The 17,005-nt window shown below is 36.5% G+C and overlaps 1 protein-coding gene across 2 annotated transcripts in view; it reads right to left on the minus strand.

Annotated features, from left to right (window-relative positions):
- Positions 1–2,224: 2,224 nt before the first annotated feature.
- GNA14 (G protein subunit alpha 14) overlaps positions 2,225–17,005 on the minus strand; it is a 52,512-nt gene continuing 37,731 nt past the window's right edge. For both annotated transcript variants that reach the window (XM_015849193.2, XM_032441372.1), the window contains exons 3-7: positions 10,448–10,602; positions 8,772–8,900; positions 7,867–7,996; positions 5,295–5,448; positions 2,225–4,753 (exon numbers count right to left, since the gene is read on the minus strand). In XM_015849193.2, the coding sequence (XP_015704679.1) occupies positions 4,563–4,753; positions 5,295–5,448; positions 7,867–7,996; positions 8,772–8,900; positions 10,448–10,602 (759 nt within the window). In that variant the 3' untranslated portion in view covers positions 2,225–4,562. The remainder of the gene's footprint in view (positions 4,754–5,294; positions 5,449–7,866; positions 7,997–8,771; positions 8,901–10,447; positions 10,603–17,005) is intronic.

The raw sequence follows: 17,005 nt of genomic DNA on the forward strand, positions 1-17,005 counted from the left end.
AGGACCTCACTTGACAGCCACGACTTCTCAAATATGATGGAGAGCGGCTGTTTCTTGCCTAGATAGCAGAACTTTAATAGGTAGAGCAGGAATGTGTGCGATGCTGCTTCCTTCTCAGATGTATTCATTATGGTATTGTTGAGTGAATGATTACTGCAGTTGATTAGAAAGTACAGGGAGCAATACAGCATTACATGAAAGCTTCCATAAGTTTCCATTTTGAAAGTCTTCAAAATTAGTGGTATGTACTTCCAAACTATTCTTTCGTAACAATTGTTTGGAATGTTTATATGTTTGATATTTTATGCTTCCTACACTGCTAGTGGTGCTCAACAGATCCAAGTTCCTGCATTATTGTAAAATCTGAAACAATGAGCATGCTGACCTGCAAGTGCAGCTATTTAGTTTACTCTGCATCTTGACTTAGATGTTGAGTAACCATTTAGTTGATTACAAGACACATATTTAATTGTACTTTTTCCCATTAATGGCAAAGTGAATTCTGTGCTATGGGAATGACTGTTTTACTCCAATTGTTTGTGCAAAAAACTCATACCAGGACCACTAACTCAGGTTATAGTCATACAAGATAGTACTTTGGCTTAGATAAATATTGTCACTAGTTGACAAAACATCTGGTTTTTTGGGGTTTTTTTTTATGGTTGTTTTTTTTTTTTTTTTTTTTTTTGTATTTTTGTTGTCGTTTTGTTTTGGTTGTTTTTGTTTGTTTGTTTTTCTTTTAATCTATGACTGTTAATTATAGGTGGGATACTTCAATTTACAGCCACATCATGATCTTCATTCTTTGATACTTTCAATTGCCTCTTCTTCTCCCATATCCCTGGTATTTCTTTTGTACTGAATTTTCACTTCTGATATCTCTTGCAAGCAAGCATATGATACATTCCCATTTGTTTATCTCTTTAATTTATTCTACTTTCTCTTCACAGAGGTTCTGTTTCAATGCTTCATCTCCAGTTCTTAGCACAGTTGTCCTTTATTTTGCTCTTGTTTCTGAAACCACAGCTGGTTCTTCAGTGGTATTTGAACAATTTAATCATTAAAGTTGAAGGAATTATCCTAGATATGTGTGTCTGTGGTTAAGTTTATACTTTGGAAAAGATAAAATTCCCCCAAAATCCAGCTTTGTTATAAAGTATATATTATTTTGAGTTTCTGTGCTAACAGAAAGCTTTGAGAATTAGAAACCTCAAAGTCTGCTGGTTCAATCAGCATTCACAGTGTATAAAATGCAATACAGAACCCTTCACCACCTCCCTCCTTGTCTCAGCATGTTACAATAACACGGTTTTCTGTAGTTCAGTTCTTCTACTCAGTTAATTTATCTCTTTCCTTTGTTTTTTCCTTATGCTTTATCCATGCAATCATGAGTGAATTTTGCCATACTTCAGTAGACTTCAATTTCTTTTCATAAAGCAATTTTGGAAAAGGAGAAAGGGATTCAGATATGTTATTATGTAGTTCACTGGATTGCTTTTTGCACATTATTTGAGATGTCCACTCTGGTGTGTGTAATTCAAATCTCAAAATATCTTTTTTCTAACAAGAATGTAGAACAAATGTATTCATTTTCAGTGAACATTTACATGCAAATATGCATGGCAATCTCAACAAAAATAAAAATATAGACATTTAAGCCTGTCCACTGTAGTGCCTAAAGAATACCATGGCCTTTAATGAAGAATTGTTTCTATTCTAGACATATGTTACATGAACTTATTTTCTTTCAAAATGTCATTTAGATTTTCAGCAGTATTTTGTTACTTGTAAAATTACCTCTATGGAAGGAGTGACCAAATGTCGAATCAAATATGTTGACTAACAGAGCTGCAAGGTGCAGGTGACTGTATTATGCAGTGTTCTAAAATCAACAGTCTAATAAATGCTTGCACCCCCTTTTGTTCAGCTGCATGCATTTACTGAGCATGACTTCTTTTTGGTTTCTGCCCTCTTTCCTGCCTTCCTGCTGCCCCAACCCAACCTCTTCTCCACCTTCAATAAAGCAAACTGAATTTTGAGTGGAATATGATTATTGTTTTCATTTCATTCCTCATACACTGCATTAATTGTTTGGTGGTTTCTTACAAGTGATGTTATTACTCAGAATTTGTTGAGTAGAAATTGACAGATCAAATTCACCTCTGACAAGACAGTAGAATGAACTTCTGTTGTAGCAGCGTCAATGAGAGAAGAATACAGATGGTAGTCTTTACCTTTGGTAGGATGAGTTTAATTAAAATGTTTGTCTCATGAAACTGGTGAAAATTTTACATAGCATATTATAGTTTCCATACAGAAAATGTTTGCATTATCTTCTCTTGAAACGCAGATTTTTATATTTGGTGTATTACATGCTTGAGAGCCTTATGCTTTTCTGTCCAAAACGGAATGAATTAGCACATAACAAACACCTTCTGCTTCCTTTGGATTTGCCCATTTATTGCCCATTTAAGATTTGACTGCTATTTTTACCAACAGATTCCTTTGGACTTTCCTTACATGTGTACATATACATATAAGTATCATTGAAGAGCTTAAGTTTTATTATCTGGCACAAGAAGTACAATCACAGTCTTTGTCACTGGTTTTGCTTTTGTGACTCTAAATGAGATCTAAGTATCTAAAATTCCACTCACAGCAGACACAAGATTTTAGAATAGAACTTTTTGTTTGCAGGGCACATCTGATAAAAGAATTCTATGTTTTGTTTTAATACTTCAAAGAATGAGTAAATTCACTTTTAAGTTCCCTCCTACAAGGAGTATAAGAGCATCCATACCATTTATTTTTGGTCATTCATCTCCTGAATAATGTATCAAGGGCTGAAACAAAGGTGGCTGTTAAACAGGTTTGATGATAGGAGAGTAACAGTGAAATAGGAGTGAAACTGAATTTTCATTTTGCTGGGTCTCTTCCACATTTTTTTAATCTTTCCAAGTATTCATTTCCTGTGTCATGCAGACTATTATATGCAGATTCATGACTTCAGTAGTACCCTTAAAGATGCTTTAAAGCATTGCTTGCAAAGTGTTAAATAAGAGCTCATACTGATGGGTTTGGTAAAATGTGGAGGTCATTCTGTGCTTGTACTCCAGCAAAACCCAACTCCTGGATTCCTGACATCAAGGTACTTTTCAGGTAGATAGCAAACTTTGACTCAGGTATGAAGCAGAGAGTCTAGACTTCTATCCACTGAATTTTGCAGAAATCAAGTCGTTCAACCACTTGGACATTTTATGTGCTTTCCTCCATTAAATCTGCTGCCCTGGGAAAAGTTGGCATTTTAGTCCTTTTGTGTTCTTATAAATAGAAGTTTGGAAGTAATGTAGAGCTTCGGTAGATATGGATTTCAAGACAAGAAATCTTAGAGAATCTAAGCACATTTTTGGAGCAGAATGAATGCTATTAGCAGGAGGTCCCACTAAAACAAGTCCTTTATGAGTGCTCCTGGGTTAGATGATTAAACGCCATTGACTACCAATGGGGTTTTATAATGGGTAAAAAGAGTTTTCCAGTCTAACGTCCTTAAGATGTTGTTTGTCTGAGAATTTTTGACTGGGTGAATGAAAACTGATTGAGCTACTAATGAAGCTGCCATCATTAATGGAGAAATTTGTAGCTGAATGAGTGGAGAAGTGATGGCTGGAAATCTCTAGAGGAGAGGTTTTTCTTCTCTCTAATCCATGTAAAACTACCTGTGCAACTCAGTGAAGGGAAAGTGCAAGGTATGAAAAGCAGTTAGTGCAAGTTACTTTATTGATTTGAAGGAATGTAAGGACTGGATTACCGTGTGGGCGATACACCAGTCACTAAAGCAGTGAGTGCTGAGAACATTCACTACATAACTTGCTATTTGAGAAAACCTTTTTCCCTTAAGAAAACAGCAAACTCCACTGGGTACCTACAAGGTGCAAATCTCTCATTCTTTAACTGCAAATGATATGCTATTATTATTAGACATCTAAACAGGAATGCAAGGCTATATTAAAATCAGAATAAATAATAATCTGTAATGCTTCCTAGGAACATGCCATGAGTTTTTTCTATCAAAACAATCAGGACATATTTCTAAAAAGTTTAGCATGTTTATCCTTGCCCTAGTCTTTCAACCATATTGCTTAGAACAAGAATTTTTAAAAGACCTTCCTCCTTAAAATAACACTGGCTTACCAGTGATGCCTTAGAAATGATAAGCTGTGATGGTAAATGATAAGATTATTTTAAAAACTAAAAACAAAATGAAGAATGAAAAGCAAATACAGCTTGGGGAGTGATGTAGCTGTGTGCATTTTTTAGTATACTTAGTTTCCACAGCAGTCACAAAGTAACTCACAGATGAAACTAATATGGAAAATAGAATTTTAAATGTGTATGCTAAAAAGTAAACTTGGAAACTCAGACTTAATACTTCTCTTGATCTGTATTTCAATAAATATAAAACCATCCTCTCATCCCTGGAATTTATAAGACACCTCTTTTTCAGTCAACACATGCTGTGCTTTCAGTAAATCACACCTTATGGATGCAAACACGTATTTAATTTAAACCAGATTGAACTCCCTCAGATTTAGTTGTAGGATTGTGTCCTTGACAGCAGCAAAGACGAAACGAATATTTTCTGTGTCTGTGGCACAGGTGAAGTGGGAGTAGATGACCTTTTCCTTTTCAGGATTCTGATCCTGATACAGCTTCAAAATGAAGTCTCCTGCAGCTTTGACGTCTTGCTTAGGTCCTGCTCAAAAACATAATTGGTGCTTTTAAACAGTAAAAAAACTACACATCAGGAAAGACACTCATGGTGGCATTGAGCAGGCTAATTGTACATTTAAATAGGAAATAGCTACAAAGAGCAAATCACCCAGCATATTTTGATTGCTACACTGCTGAAATATCTCAAAGACTGTGAGAGAAATTTTATACAGCAAATACACAGTAAACAGGACTTTATTCAGGAAGGGGATCTTTGTTTCCACTATAAGTAGTACATTATATGATACTGTATTAAGTGGCGGAATACATCCGTGATTTTCTTTTGGACAATTCAAGGTGGAAAGAGTGCTTCTGTTTACTTAATAGTGACAGTGCTATTAAAATAATACATCTTTCTTCAATAGTTCAGTTAAAATGAATTAAAAATAAAGCAGAGACTGAAAGAGTGTAGATATGAAATATATGAAATATGCTGTGTAATTTTACTTTCCCTTCTCCATTCAATGAGCAAAATCTAGCTGATTTATGTATCTTTGTCAGCATAGTCAAGGATGAATGCTTACCTGTGTATTCTGGAAAGTAGCTAATTAGATGGGAATACATGATTTTCTCTTCTAGAAGATCTTTTTTATTTAAAAACAAAATGACTGAAGAATTCAGAAACCACGGGTATGTAATGATGGTTTTAAATAAGGCCTTGCTTTCTTTCATTCGATTCTACAACAAAAATTAATATGAAGTTACAACTCTCTAAAATGCAGCATGTGTAAATTATTAACCAGAGATCATAAAGGCTTCTTTTAAAGTCTTTTTTGTTTAATTTGTGCATTTATATATATATACACATAACTTTTATTAAGCAAAATTGTAATCAACTACTACAATTGTAAATTGTAGTAGTTGATTATTACTGTTTGTGTTCTATATTTTATAAAATAAAATTTACTGGCTTTTGGACCACCACTGTGAATGGGAAAATGGGACAAGAAATCAAGGTAAGCCTTGATTATTGGAGGCTTTGTATGAATTAATTAGTAAGGCCTGTGAAAGTCTCTGCTCAGTGAAAGTCTCAGCTGACCTCACCAGTGGGAGGCAGGATACATCTGATCTCCCATCTTACTGATCTCTTATCTGGTGACAGCAGCAAGACCTGAGCAGAAGGCATAGAAGAACATCAGGGCAGAATCAGGTTGAGTTAAGGTGGAGGTGGTTGGCATGGAGCAGGCTCTTCAAGGCACTGGTCATGGCCTCAGGCTATCAGAGTTCCAGAGGTGTTTGGACAATGCTCCCAGACATAGGGTTTGAATTTGAGGTGGTTCTGTATAGATCCAAGATTTGGACTCATTGATCTTTGTAGGTATTCTATAATTCCCTCTAATAAGGGAGAAAGGAAGACCTGGAGAACTCCAGATCAGTGAGCCTCACACCTGTGCCTGGAAAGACTGTGGAGCAGATCCTCCCAGAAGGATATGCTAAGGCATATATGAGATGTAGAGTAGATCTGAAAGCCAGCACAACTTCATCAAGGGCAGATTGTGCCTGACCAATCTGGTGGCCTTCTATGTTGGAGTCACTGCATCAGTGTACAAAGGAAGGGCAAAAGATTGTCTACCTGGAGCTGTGCGAGGCCTTTGATTCTGACACTACATCCTTATCTCTGAATTGGAGATGTGGGTTTGAAGGCTAGACTATTCAGTGGATAAAGAACTGTCTAGATGGTCACAGTCAGGGGGCTGTTGTCAGTGGGTCTGTGTGGAGGTGGAGATCAGTCAAGAGTACTGTCCAGGGACCTCTCTTGGGACTAGAGCTCTTAAATATCTTTATCAGTGACAGGGATTGAATGTATCCTCAGCCAAGTTGAGTGATGTAGTTTTAAAAATAGAAGGGAGGGATGCCAGCCAAAGGGCCCTGGACATGCCCAAAAGTGATCACATGAGGATCAGATGAGGTTTAACAAGACCAAGTGCAAGGTATTGCACTTGGGTTGAGGCAACCCCAGATATGTACAGACTGGAAGAACAATTACTTGAGAGCAGTGCTGTGGTGGGGGAGTTGGGGGGTCTAACTAAAAGAGAGATTTATGTTGGATGCTATAAATAGATGTTTTATTTAGAAGGTGGTGAGGTACTGCAATAAGTTGCTCAGAGATGCTGTGGCGGCCCCATCTCTGGAGGCATTCAAGACCAGGTTGAATGGAATCCTGGGCAGTCAGATCTGGAGGGTGGCAATCCTGCTGGTGACAGAGGTGTTGAAAATAGGTCATCTCAAAGCTCCCCTCTGTCAACAATTTATGGGCTGATTTGGCCCTGTTATGTGAGTAGTGGGGCGGAAACAAATCCATTCTATGATTCTGTAATGTAACAGAGCTAAAGGACAAGAGTGTAAGTAATCAGCCATACTAACAATCATGCTGTCCATTTCAAGAGAGACTTAAGGAACAGCATATTTGGAGATCGCTGGTTGAAGTTACTGGACACAAATCTGTGATGGTAGCCACTTTGGTATTTACCTTCTTTCCTAATGTCCAAAGTAAACACAACAAAATGGTGGTGGAACTAAAAATAAGATTACTTAGTCACCCATGATCATATGTCAAAAGATGACATGAATCTTTGAAGATTCATTCTTAAATTACAATAAATAACCCTTCAGCAAGTGAAGCCGCGTTTGTTTTTCACACTATTTTGTTGTTCCTAGCAACATCTGGCCTCTGCTGGTGATGGCATTCTGGAACAGATGGGATAGCTCATCCTACATTTTCTAACCTTGGAAAGGAGGTGAACTTAAATTTACTTTGTCTTCATTCTCTTTAATTCATACACAAATTTATTCTGAAGTGACAGAGATTTTAATAAAGAATGATGATTAAAGGAATTTCACTTAGAATACTGCTGATGGTCATTTTCATATATATGACACATTTAAAATATGTTAAGATCGTGTTTTACTTTAAGGTAGATTCCACTTTTTTACAGGCAGGCTCCTAATTTTAATATAACTTCAAGACTGCTTGATGAACTTCCCAATGTAGTTCCAGTATGCATGAATAATTTTAGGAAAGGCATAAAAATGCTGTATTTCTTAATAATGTTCATCCCTTTTCCTGTACATAATGAAGATACATCCACTCCTTACCTCACTGTTACATTCTGCCAATACTTGATCATATTCACTTAATGCCACTAAGAATATGATGGAAGTAACACTTTCAAAACAATGAATCCATTTCCTCCTTTCTGACCTTTGGCCACCCACATCCACCATCCTATTAACAAGAAATGAAGTTAACATATCAGTCATTGTCGTAAATGACTTTATATATTTTAAATGTACTCCAGGGCCTTGTAATAGCTTGCCTAACTGAAATACACCTGAACCATGGATTTTGTATATTAGCATTGTTCTGTTTAAAATTTAAGTACAAAATATTGTGCTCTGTTGGTAGATGTTTTAACAAAAGCGGATCTAAACATGAACCATTTTGCTTCTCCTCCAACTCCAATATCCCTTCTGTTCCTCCTCTGATACAGTTTATTCACATCTCCTAACTCAACAATCAAAACTCTCACAAATATCTTACTTCCACATCAAAATCCTATGGTAGACCAGAAAAAATCTGAGGGGATTATTTAGCTGTTTCCTACAATAATCAATTTTGGGAGGTAGTAACTGTTAGTTCAAAAGAGGAAAAAAAATATATTCTGATATGACTATTATTAAAATGCCTTTCCTCTGCACCTCCTTCCCACCTCCCACCCCTCCCAAACTTCCAGACTTTGTAATTAAACAGATTGATCAGAATATACAGTAATTGAGTTGTTTGAATAGAATAGCTTTTTTAATGTATATTTTAAAATTTATGTTTTTGAATAGTTTCTATCATGAGAAATTTGAGGACTAAATCCAGACAGCAAAGTGCTGAATATATATACTATATCAATACCATATCAACTGAAAGCAAAAGCTTGAAGACCTTAGAAGTCAAGTTTCAGCAACTACTTTCATTACTGACCACTGAACCATTCAACAGGTTATCTTACCTAAATATAATATTTTCTAAATCAAAAGGGTACTCGATAATTCCTGTAGTTGGCACTCTGACTCTAAGAATATCTTGCTGAGTTGGCACAAACGAGGGCATAGCAATACGATCAATGTCAGTAAGATAACTGAAAAGTTAAATACACAAAAGAAGCAAGATTAACGCACTCTAGTCATTCAATCAACAGATTCAAAACAAGGGCGCTGATCAGCAGTACAAAACTTTTCCCACAAAAGCAAATGAAGAGAAATACCATTTGTTCAGTTCGTGTAAGCAGAATTGTTGCTGGCATAAAGCTATAAAAACTTCCACTTACTTGACACCTATGTCTATGATTCAGACAGAATATTTAAAAAAACCAAACAAACAAACAAACAAAAAAACGATTTATTTGTATAATCTTTGCTAATGTAATTGTTTAGCAACATTTTTTCTACCTCCAGGCACTTCTCCTGTGATGCTAATATTGCACACAAACCTCAAAGGCTGCTGGATAGGATTCAGAAGAATAGTTAATGTAAAGTGTTGCACACATGAATGTATCAACCTTATATATTTTATACAGAAGACAATGCATTTAATGCATTTTCTGTCCATGCCATCATTCTTGACTTAGCCTTCCTTAGCTGCACAAGACTCATATGCTTTTCATATACAGCTGGGATTAGCTTCTAGGATAACACTGTTGTGCTGAAATAAATGAGCAGAGTGTGAGGAAGTCATAAACAAGGAACTTATGCCAGGTGTACTCATCTGCATTCTATCTTCACAACACTAGACGGCAACACTTGATCATCCAAAAATGCTAACATGGCCTGCAGAAAGTGTAAACTGTATTCCAAATCGTTCAAGGTGATCATAGCAGAAAACAAATTTAAGCACTGATTCCCTCTTTCTATTTGGTGAAAGAAGGAGAAGATCAGAGCTTTTTCTTCCTATTGCTGCCCAGTCATCCCTCACTTGGGCACAAAAAAAATAAAAAATGTTCTCACTTTTTCCAAGTTTTCTATTTTGGATGAGAAAATTCCTCCTGTCCAGAAATGTCACAAATTGTTAAAGATCTCAATTGTAATTAACAGTAAAATAAATACTTAATCAAACCTAAAATAGAACTCATTTTCAATTTTAGTTGACTTCATAGAAAAGGAAGATAGATAGAACAGGCTGTCATGTGGAATGCTTTCCAAGTATAACCATTTTGAATCCCAAGTTTACCATAAATGCCCAATCTAAATGTTCCTCACTGGAATCCAACATCTCAACTTCGTTATAAACAAAAATGTAATTTTTCTGTTCTCTTAAAGCTATCATTTTTCATAATTAAGTTCCAGGAAAACTACTGAATCGTCTTCATTTTTACCTACAGTCTAAAATTTTAGTATAATTATAAGCTTTGTGAAATGCCTGTTTGTTGTTAATGTACTTTTTAGAGCTGATTTCCATGATTTCCCCTATGGGAAACTCAGTTAGGTACCAGCTGTGCTGAACTCAAAGCTGGGAGGGTTGATGTTTCCAGGACCTTCAGAAAATCTCAGATTAAATTGTTTCACTATCCCACCTTAAAATCTTCTGTCTATTGCAGGCCAACAGAGACATAGGGATAGATAATAAAACCAGACAGAACTTTAACTTCATTAAGTCTGGGTTCTTCTTGTGCTTATGTAGAGTACTTACTACTTAGCAGAATCTGAGAGCTGGTACTCTCTCCGTCTGTCATAGCACTCTTGAATTCCTGGGTCTTCCCAAAGATTCTTGATTGCTTCAACCTGTTTTCTTTCCAGCACTGTCACTTTATCCACTTCCACTCTTCTGATAATTTGAGCACACTCCTAATCAATTAAAGGATTACATTACTGTGAGAAGGGATGGCAAACTGACAGCATGCATAATGCACCCTACCCTTTTCCCTTTATAATCATCCCCATCAATAAATATCAGAAAGGATCCTAGGAGAATACAAACAGTTCTATTCTTGAACGCATTTAACTTATGAAGTCAAATCATTGCTACTGAATGTTCTGATCACGTTAATCTTATTTATCATCACCTGCTTGTGATTTATTCCTTTTTTAAATGGGACTTCTACTGAGGCCAAGAGAAACTCTAAATTTACCATTTACTTACCATTACTATTCACTAATTTTTTATACCAATTTGAAGCAACAATCACTTTTTAAAATGTCATTTTCTACTGTGAAAGTCAGAACTGGTTTTCTTTTGTTGTCTCAAAGTTTGCTTCATGAGGCCTTCCTGATGATAAGACTCTGACTAACAACTGTTAAGTGTCCTTGGGGGTGGGTGGTGGGTGTCATTGTGCCATAGTGTTTCTGCTTCCGATTGCAAAGATAAGCAGAAGCAGGACGAGCAGTTTTCTTCAGGGGTGCTGCTCGAAGGAGCTGACCACTGAAGAAGGCGATAATGCTTGTGTCTGGCAACAGAGACCCCCCCCCCTCCTTTGCTGGCTCATCTGTGGGCCAGGAATATCACAAAAGCTGGTTTAAATCCCTACTACAAAGTGTGTTTATCTGCTTGCTTTGAAGTTCAGTGTTTGCTCGAGATACGTTCCCAAAAATGCTGAGTCAAACTTCAAAGAAGAAGAAAAACCCCCGCCGAAATGGGGGATAAAAGGCCTTGGCTAAACTGGGGACTTTGGAGACAAACTCCCAAAGACATCTTTGACGGAGAATTCCCTGAGGGGAAAACTTTGTCGGAAGAACCCTGAGACCGGCTTGCTGCGGAGCTCCCTGGCTGTCTCCCATCCCCCGCAGTGATCAGACGAGTTCCTGAGATCAACGGACCTACTGTGTACCTCGCTGGACCCACAGTGGTGACTATCTCTTTTGCTCTCTGCAAAGACTCTTTGCTTATATTTCCTACTTTCCCTATCGCCTACCTTCCCTTCCCCGTCTCCCTAAAAACAGCAAGGACTTTAATAAACTGGTTGGACCAACATTTGAACCTTTGCTTCTTAATCTCACGCCGGGTATACACATATCAAAGAACCTTGCCTCCCTCCTACAAATTGGAGCGAGACACCTACATCTTCTGTTCCATACGTGTCCAATGAGATACAGGCAAGGTATGACTTTGTAGCACAAAATAACTTTTCTTTGCTCTGCTTGTTAAACATTAGAGTTACTGCAAAGATCACAGAATTGCAGGGGTTGGAAGATACATCAAGATAATCAAATCCAACCCCTCTGCTACAGCAGTTACTGAACAATAGGTCACACAGGTAGGCATCCAGACAGGTTTTGCATATCTCCATGGAAGGAGACTCCACAATCTCTCTGGGCAACTTGTTCCAGCACTCTGTCATCTTTACCATAAAGAAGCTCCTCTGCATGTTTGTATGTCCTTCCTATGTGCAAGTTTTAGGTCATTACTCCTTGTCCCATTGCTCAACACAGTTGAGCTCTTCTCTCATTCAATAGCAGATGTCTAGATTTAGTTTTTCTTCAAAAATAAAATAAGATTTCTTCTCAACCTCTTATTTAATCTTTAGAGAAGCCACAGAGAGATCTGGGATCTGGGGTAGTGGGATACTGGGTTTGAACTGGAAAATATGCTAATATATACATCAAACGACTCACAAAAAATGAGAAAAGCATCAGAAAGAAGATGGGACTTAGAAAGCTGTGGCATCTTAACTTTATCATAATCAACTGTAAAAAACTATGCAGCTTAGATCCTAATGCCTCAAAGGTAATTTCTCCGTACTTGCCCAAATTAACAAAAAATTGCAAGCACAATTTTCTTCTTTTTCAATAAAGTTTTCAATACAGTCATAATGTGTGGGCAAATTCTTCATGATTGGGATTGCCTTTGATTTCAGAGGTATTCTGTTACACAAAAACGAATGTCAAGAATTCTGAAGTTTTTAAAACCACACACTTAAAATAATAGCTAATAGCTTTTAATAGAATAATTAAGTTAAATAACTTAAAATTAAAGTTAAATTTTTAAACTTTTACTAAAGTTTACTAAAGTTAGTTTAAAATTAAAGGAGTTTAAAAACTCCTAAATGAATCATAGCATAAACTTTTCTGTTACTTTTCCTTGCAGTTTCTTCACATGTAATGAAATGTATAATCATTTTTAACGTAATTCTACACACCACAGTTAAGTAAGCAAGACAGGTGATCTTGTTTATTGAATACATTTTATTGTTTCTTAGCTATTACATAACTGTTCATGCTGACCTACAACAATGTGACCAGAGCTGTATCTCTGATTTACATTTTACTTAGATGATTTGTAGTTTATTTGAGAACTACATATGAGACGGGATTAGACACCCTGTGTCCTAGTAATAACTCACATCCCTACTTTTAATCTGTCATCAGACCACCTTCAAATTCTGTTGGATTGTTGTCGAACAATATTTAAATTGGAATCAAAGCAAACCCAGCTGTTCCAGCAGCCAACTACCTTGTACTAGCAAGTCCACTGTTCAATAAATTATGCTGAACTACAAGTAGTGCAAAATGCACTTCCCTCAGTCAGAGGCATGGATGATGTTTTTCATATCTAATTCTCTACTATTAATGTACGCAGGAAGCTATTTCTAAACTTAGCTACAAAACTGCCTACAATAGTTTTGCTTGAATATTTTGAATACAGAAGAAATGGAACACGAACAAGCCACACTTAAAACTAAGCAAGAGGAATCTAACTACCGGCTGGACTGAACACAGAATGTACACGCTGCTGTTACTGCTGCTATCTCCTAACAGTGACCGAAGAGACAAAAGTTAAGTGTGTTTAGATTGGCTTCAATTTCCAAGTGAAAGAACTTTCTGAAAGAAGAAAATTAACAATTATAAGAAAGCATGGGACCTTAATGACTTAATTATTTAGAATATTATGGGCAAAAGATAAATATTGCTTATTCTGCAGTCTCCTGTTATTCAGCTTTCATAATGCCTGTTCTATGTGTTTGAAAAGAGATACAGTCATAGTCTGGATAACTGGATGGGAACAGTAAGTTTAGCTGAAGATTAAAAATTTTCAAATAGCAACGCTGGATAGATATCATCCTGGTTGTACACCAACCACATACTACATGCTTTTATTATGTTGTTTTTCCTGGGCCTATTCCATCTGCACACATAACCTGCAGTAACTTTTTTTCTCTCTGTGTTTCATAATTATTAGTCCACCCCCTACCTACAATAATCATAGAGACGATAAACAGTATGCTGGCTAGCAATAAGCAAAGAAAGGCTAAATAACACAACTGCAAAAATACCAGGACGAACCACCACCCAGACTGTAGTTGGCAACACAACTTTTTGGCAAAGATATGATTGAAAAACAAGACCTCACAGTCAGGTCCTTCATAAAACTTCGTGCAGTGTCCATTAAAAAAAAATAATAATAATATTAAAAAAACAGACAATCATAAGATCTTTGTTTTGCTCGTCATAGAGCGAAATAGTTTGCAGTTAATCTTCATACATTAGCCTGCTGTTAAATAACAGTTTAGAGTGCATCCATGTGTATGCAAATATTAGACAACTTCTGCAGGCACAAAAGTACTGGTTTCTGCAGAAGTACATTTATTTATGAGGACTAAAAGTGAGCACGTACATCTACAAATATACAAGTGTACGTATGTAATCTGCAGTTACCCAACCTCAGATGTGCAGCATTTCTATTATTTAGGGTGATGGACAAAAGAAAACCTATTAGTATAACATTCCCAAATATAATCAGGTTTCTAGTTGGTTCATTTTTCTTCTCTGGACAGAGACTACTATTTAGCACATTGCAAAAATATTTGAGTTACAGCTTGAGTTAATGATCTCCATTCGAAATGGTGGTTTTAATCTTTTATAGTTTCTTGTTGTGTTCTGTTTTCCTGATCTCCTGACTACCCATTGCCATCAATAATAGTTTTAGGGAAATGTGTGCAAGAGTGAGCTGAATTTCTGTTCTTTCCTACATTTACTAACCTGCAGCATGTTTAGAAAATAAAGAGTTGGATCAGGTTGGGTGTGCTTGTTCACACTTCTATCAAAGCATAGAGTAGCTAGCCCATATGGAAATAAAAGAACAAAAACAGAAGGAACTAGAGAGACAGAGAGTCCCTGTAATCAAGAACTAAAATGCCTCTCATAAAACATCATTTTTCTAGCATGTAAGTAGACATTTACATGTGTTAACTTTTTGATTTTGTTCTCATAGAAAATTTATGCAGCATTAAAACTTTTGGCCTTGGTAGAAACAGAATAAGATTGCAGACTTGAAACATTGCTTTCTGCTAATATAAGCAATCACTGAAATCTTCTTTGTAAAATTAAGCAAACTTCACATTCAACATAGAAGTAATCCTATCAAGCTCAAAGCTAAGTGCGTGTATAATTTTTGTTTGTGTGATACCCCACTTACACTTTGGGACAAGTTTCTATTTATATCCTAGATGACAACCTGTGCAGATTGATGTAGGGGGCCTGCATTTGCAATGGGGTTGGACTTGATGATCTCTGGAGGTCCCTTCCAACCCCCACAATTCTGTGATTCTGTGATTATTATAAAATCACAAGAGAAGGGTTGCTAGGTTCCTTTCAAAAAAATATTTTTCCTAATTATCTGCAATATTTATGATAGTCTGGGGAAAAGGAGGCTGAGGGAAGACCTTATCACTCTCTTCCAGTATCTGAAAGGTGCTTACAGTGAGAGTGGGGCAGGTCTCTTCTCATTGGTGACAGGTGACAGGACGAGGGGAAATGGCCTCAAGTTGCACCAAAATAAGGTTAGGTTGGACGTTAGGAAACACTTCTTTACAGAAAGGGTTGTTAAACACCCAAATAGGCTCCCCAGGGAGGTGGCTGAGTCACCGTCCCTGGATGTGTTTAAGAGCAATTTGGATGTGGTGCTCAGAGATATGATTTAACAGAGGGTTGTTAGAGTTAGGGGACTATGGTTAGGCTGCGGTTGTACTTGATGATCTTTGAGGTCTTTTCCAATCTGAGTAATTCTATGATTCTATGAATACATCTACATTCCTGTGATGCCAAAATTTACACTTCAATTTAAATACATCAAAGATGAAGATCAGAAAAACTTTTCACATATCTGTATCCTATTTTAGTTATTTTAAATTAATTTTATCTTGTTTTCTCGCAGTGCTTAATAAAATGGATGAAAATTCACTTTCTTCTTCTTTAAAAAATAAGCAGATCTATAACAAAGACTGTTTATTTCCCTGAAGAAATCATGCTGACTGTCTAAACCTGGAGCATAGATTAATTTGGGCTACAGAATTTAATCCAGCAAATCCTGCACATGGCTTCTGATTTACTGCAGCATGTTATGAGAAAAGACAGTCAAATTTGTTGTGAAGATGTGAATGGATGCCTCCTATTTCAAAGGAAGAGCACAAAAGCTAACAAAACCCATTCTTGGGTTCTGCAGAGGTATGGAACTAATGCTTCTTAAGCAATGAAGCACTGGCACACAGTCCCTAACCACTCTGATCAGTACTTTTGTGCCAGATTACCTTTATACACCAATATGTATGTAACAACATTCTTCTTTATTCAGCCACATTTTTCACAATACCTGTCAAAATTTAATTACCTTCGAGATCTTTATCTCTAAATTTGGCTGACATTAGTCAATGAGTTTAAGAATCACAGTGGATGAAGTAAGTTAGCCAAGCACACGTTCTTCCTGTGTTAATAAAAAACAGAAAAGCCTCAAGAATTAGCCACAATACATTTTAATAAAACTGTTTCAACAATGAAAGGATGTATTTCTAAATCATGAACCACTTGAATACGTGTTTTAATTAGGGAGAATGTTGTTAAGGATTTTTATACTAAGATGATTTGTAAATATATTACACCATTGACTGTAATGGAGTTCTGTCAGATTTACAGTGACTTAGGAAAAGTGTGAATAAAATTGTCTTCAGGTACATTATGTGCACATTCCTGAAAGGAAGGAAGCAAATTCAGGGCAGAAAGTTGTGATTAGATAATGTTCATCTCAAATCAAAACACAACACTGAAGTGCAGCTGGCAAAGAACAGGAAATTCATCCATGCCTTGGTTTCCTTCCTTGGAAGTAATGAGATTCTCAGATCCAAATGTCTGCATCTCCATTTTGCACAGCCCAGTGCTCAGCACTAACCTTTCAGTTAATCTAAAAAGTGGAACTCTTGTTGATACAGACTGCTTTGGGATTTCCTAGACTGAAGAAGGAGTCTCAATTAGTAAATTCATA

The sequence above is a fragment of the Coturnix japonica genome, chromosome Z, assembly GCF_001577835.2.
Source record: "Coturnix japonica isolate 7356 chromosome Z, Coturnix japonica 2.1, whole genome shotgun sequence".
Classification (NCBI taxonomy): domain Eukaryota; kingdom Metazoa; phylum Chordata; class Aves; order Galliformes; family Phasianidae; genus Coturnix; species Coturnix japonica.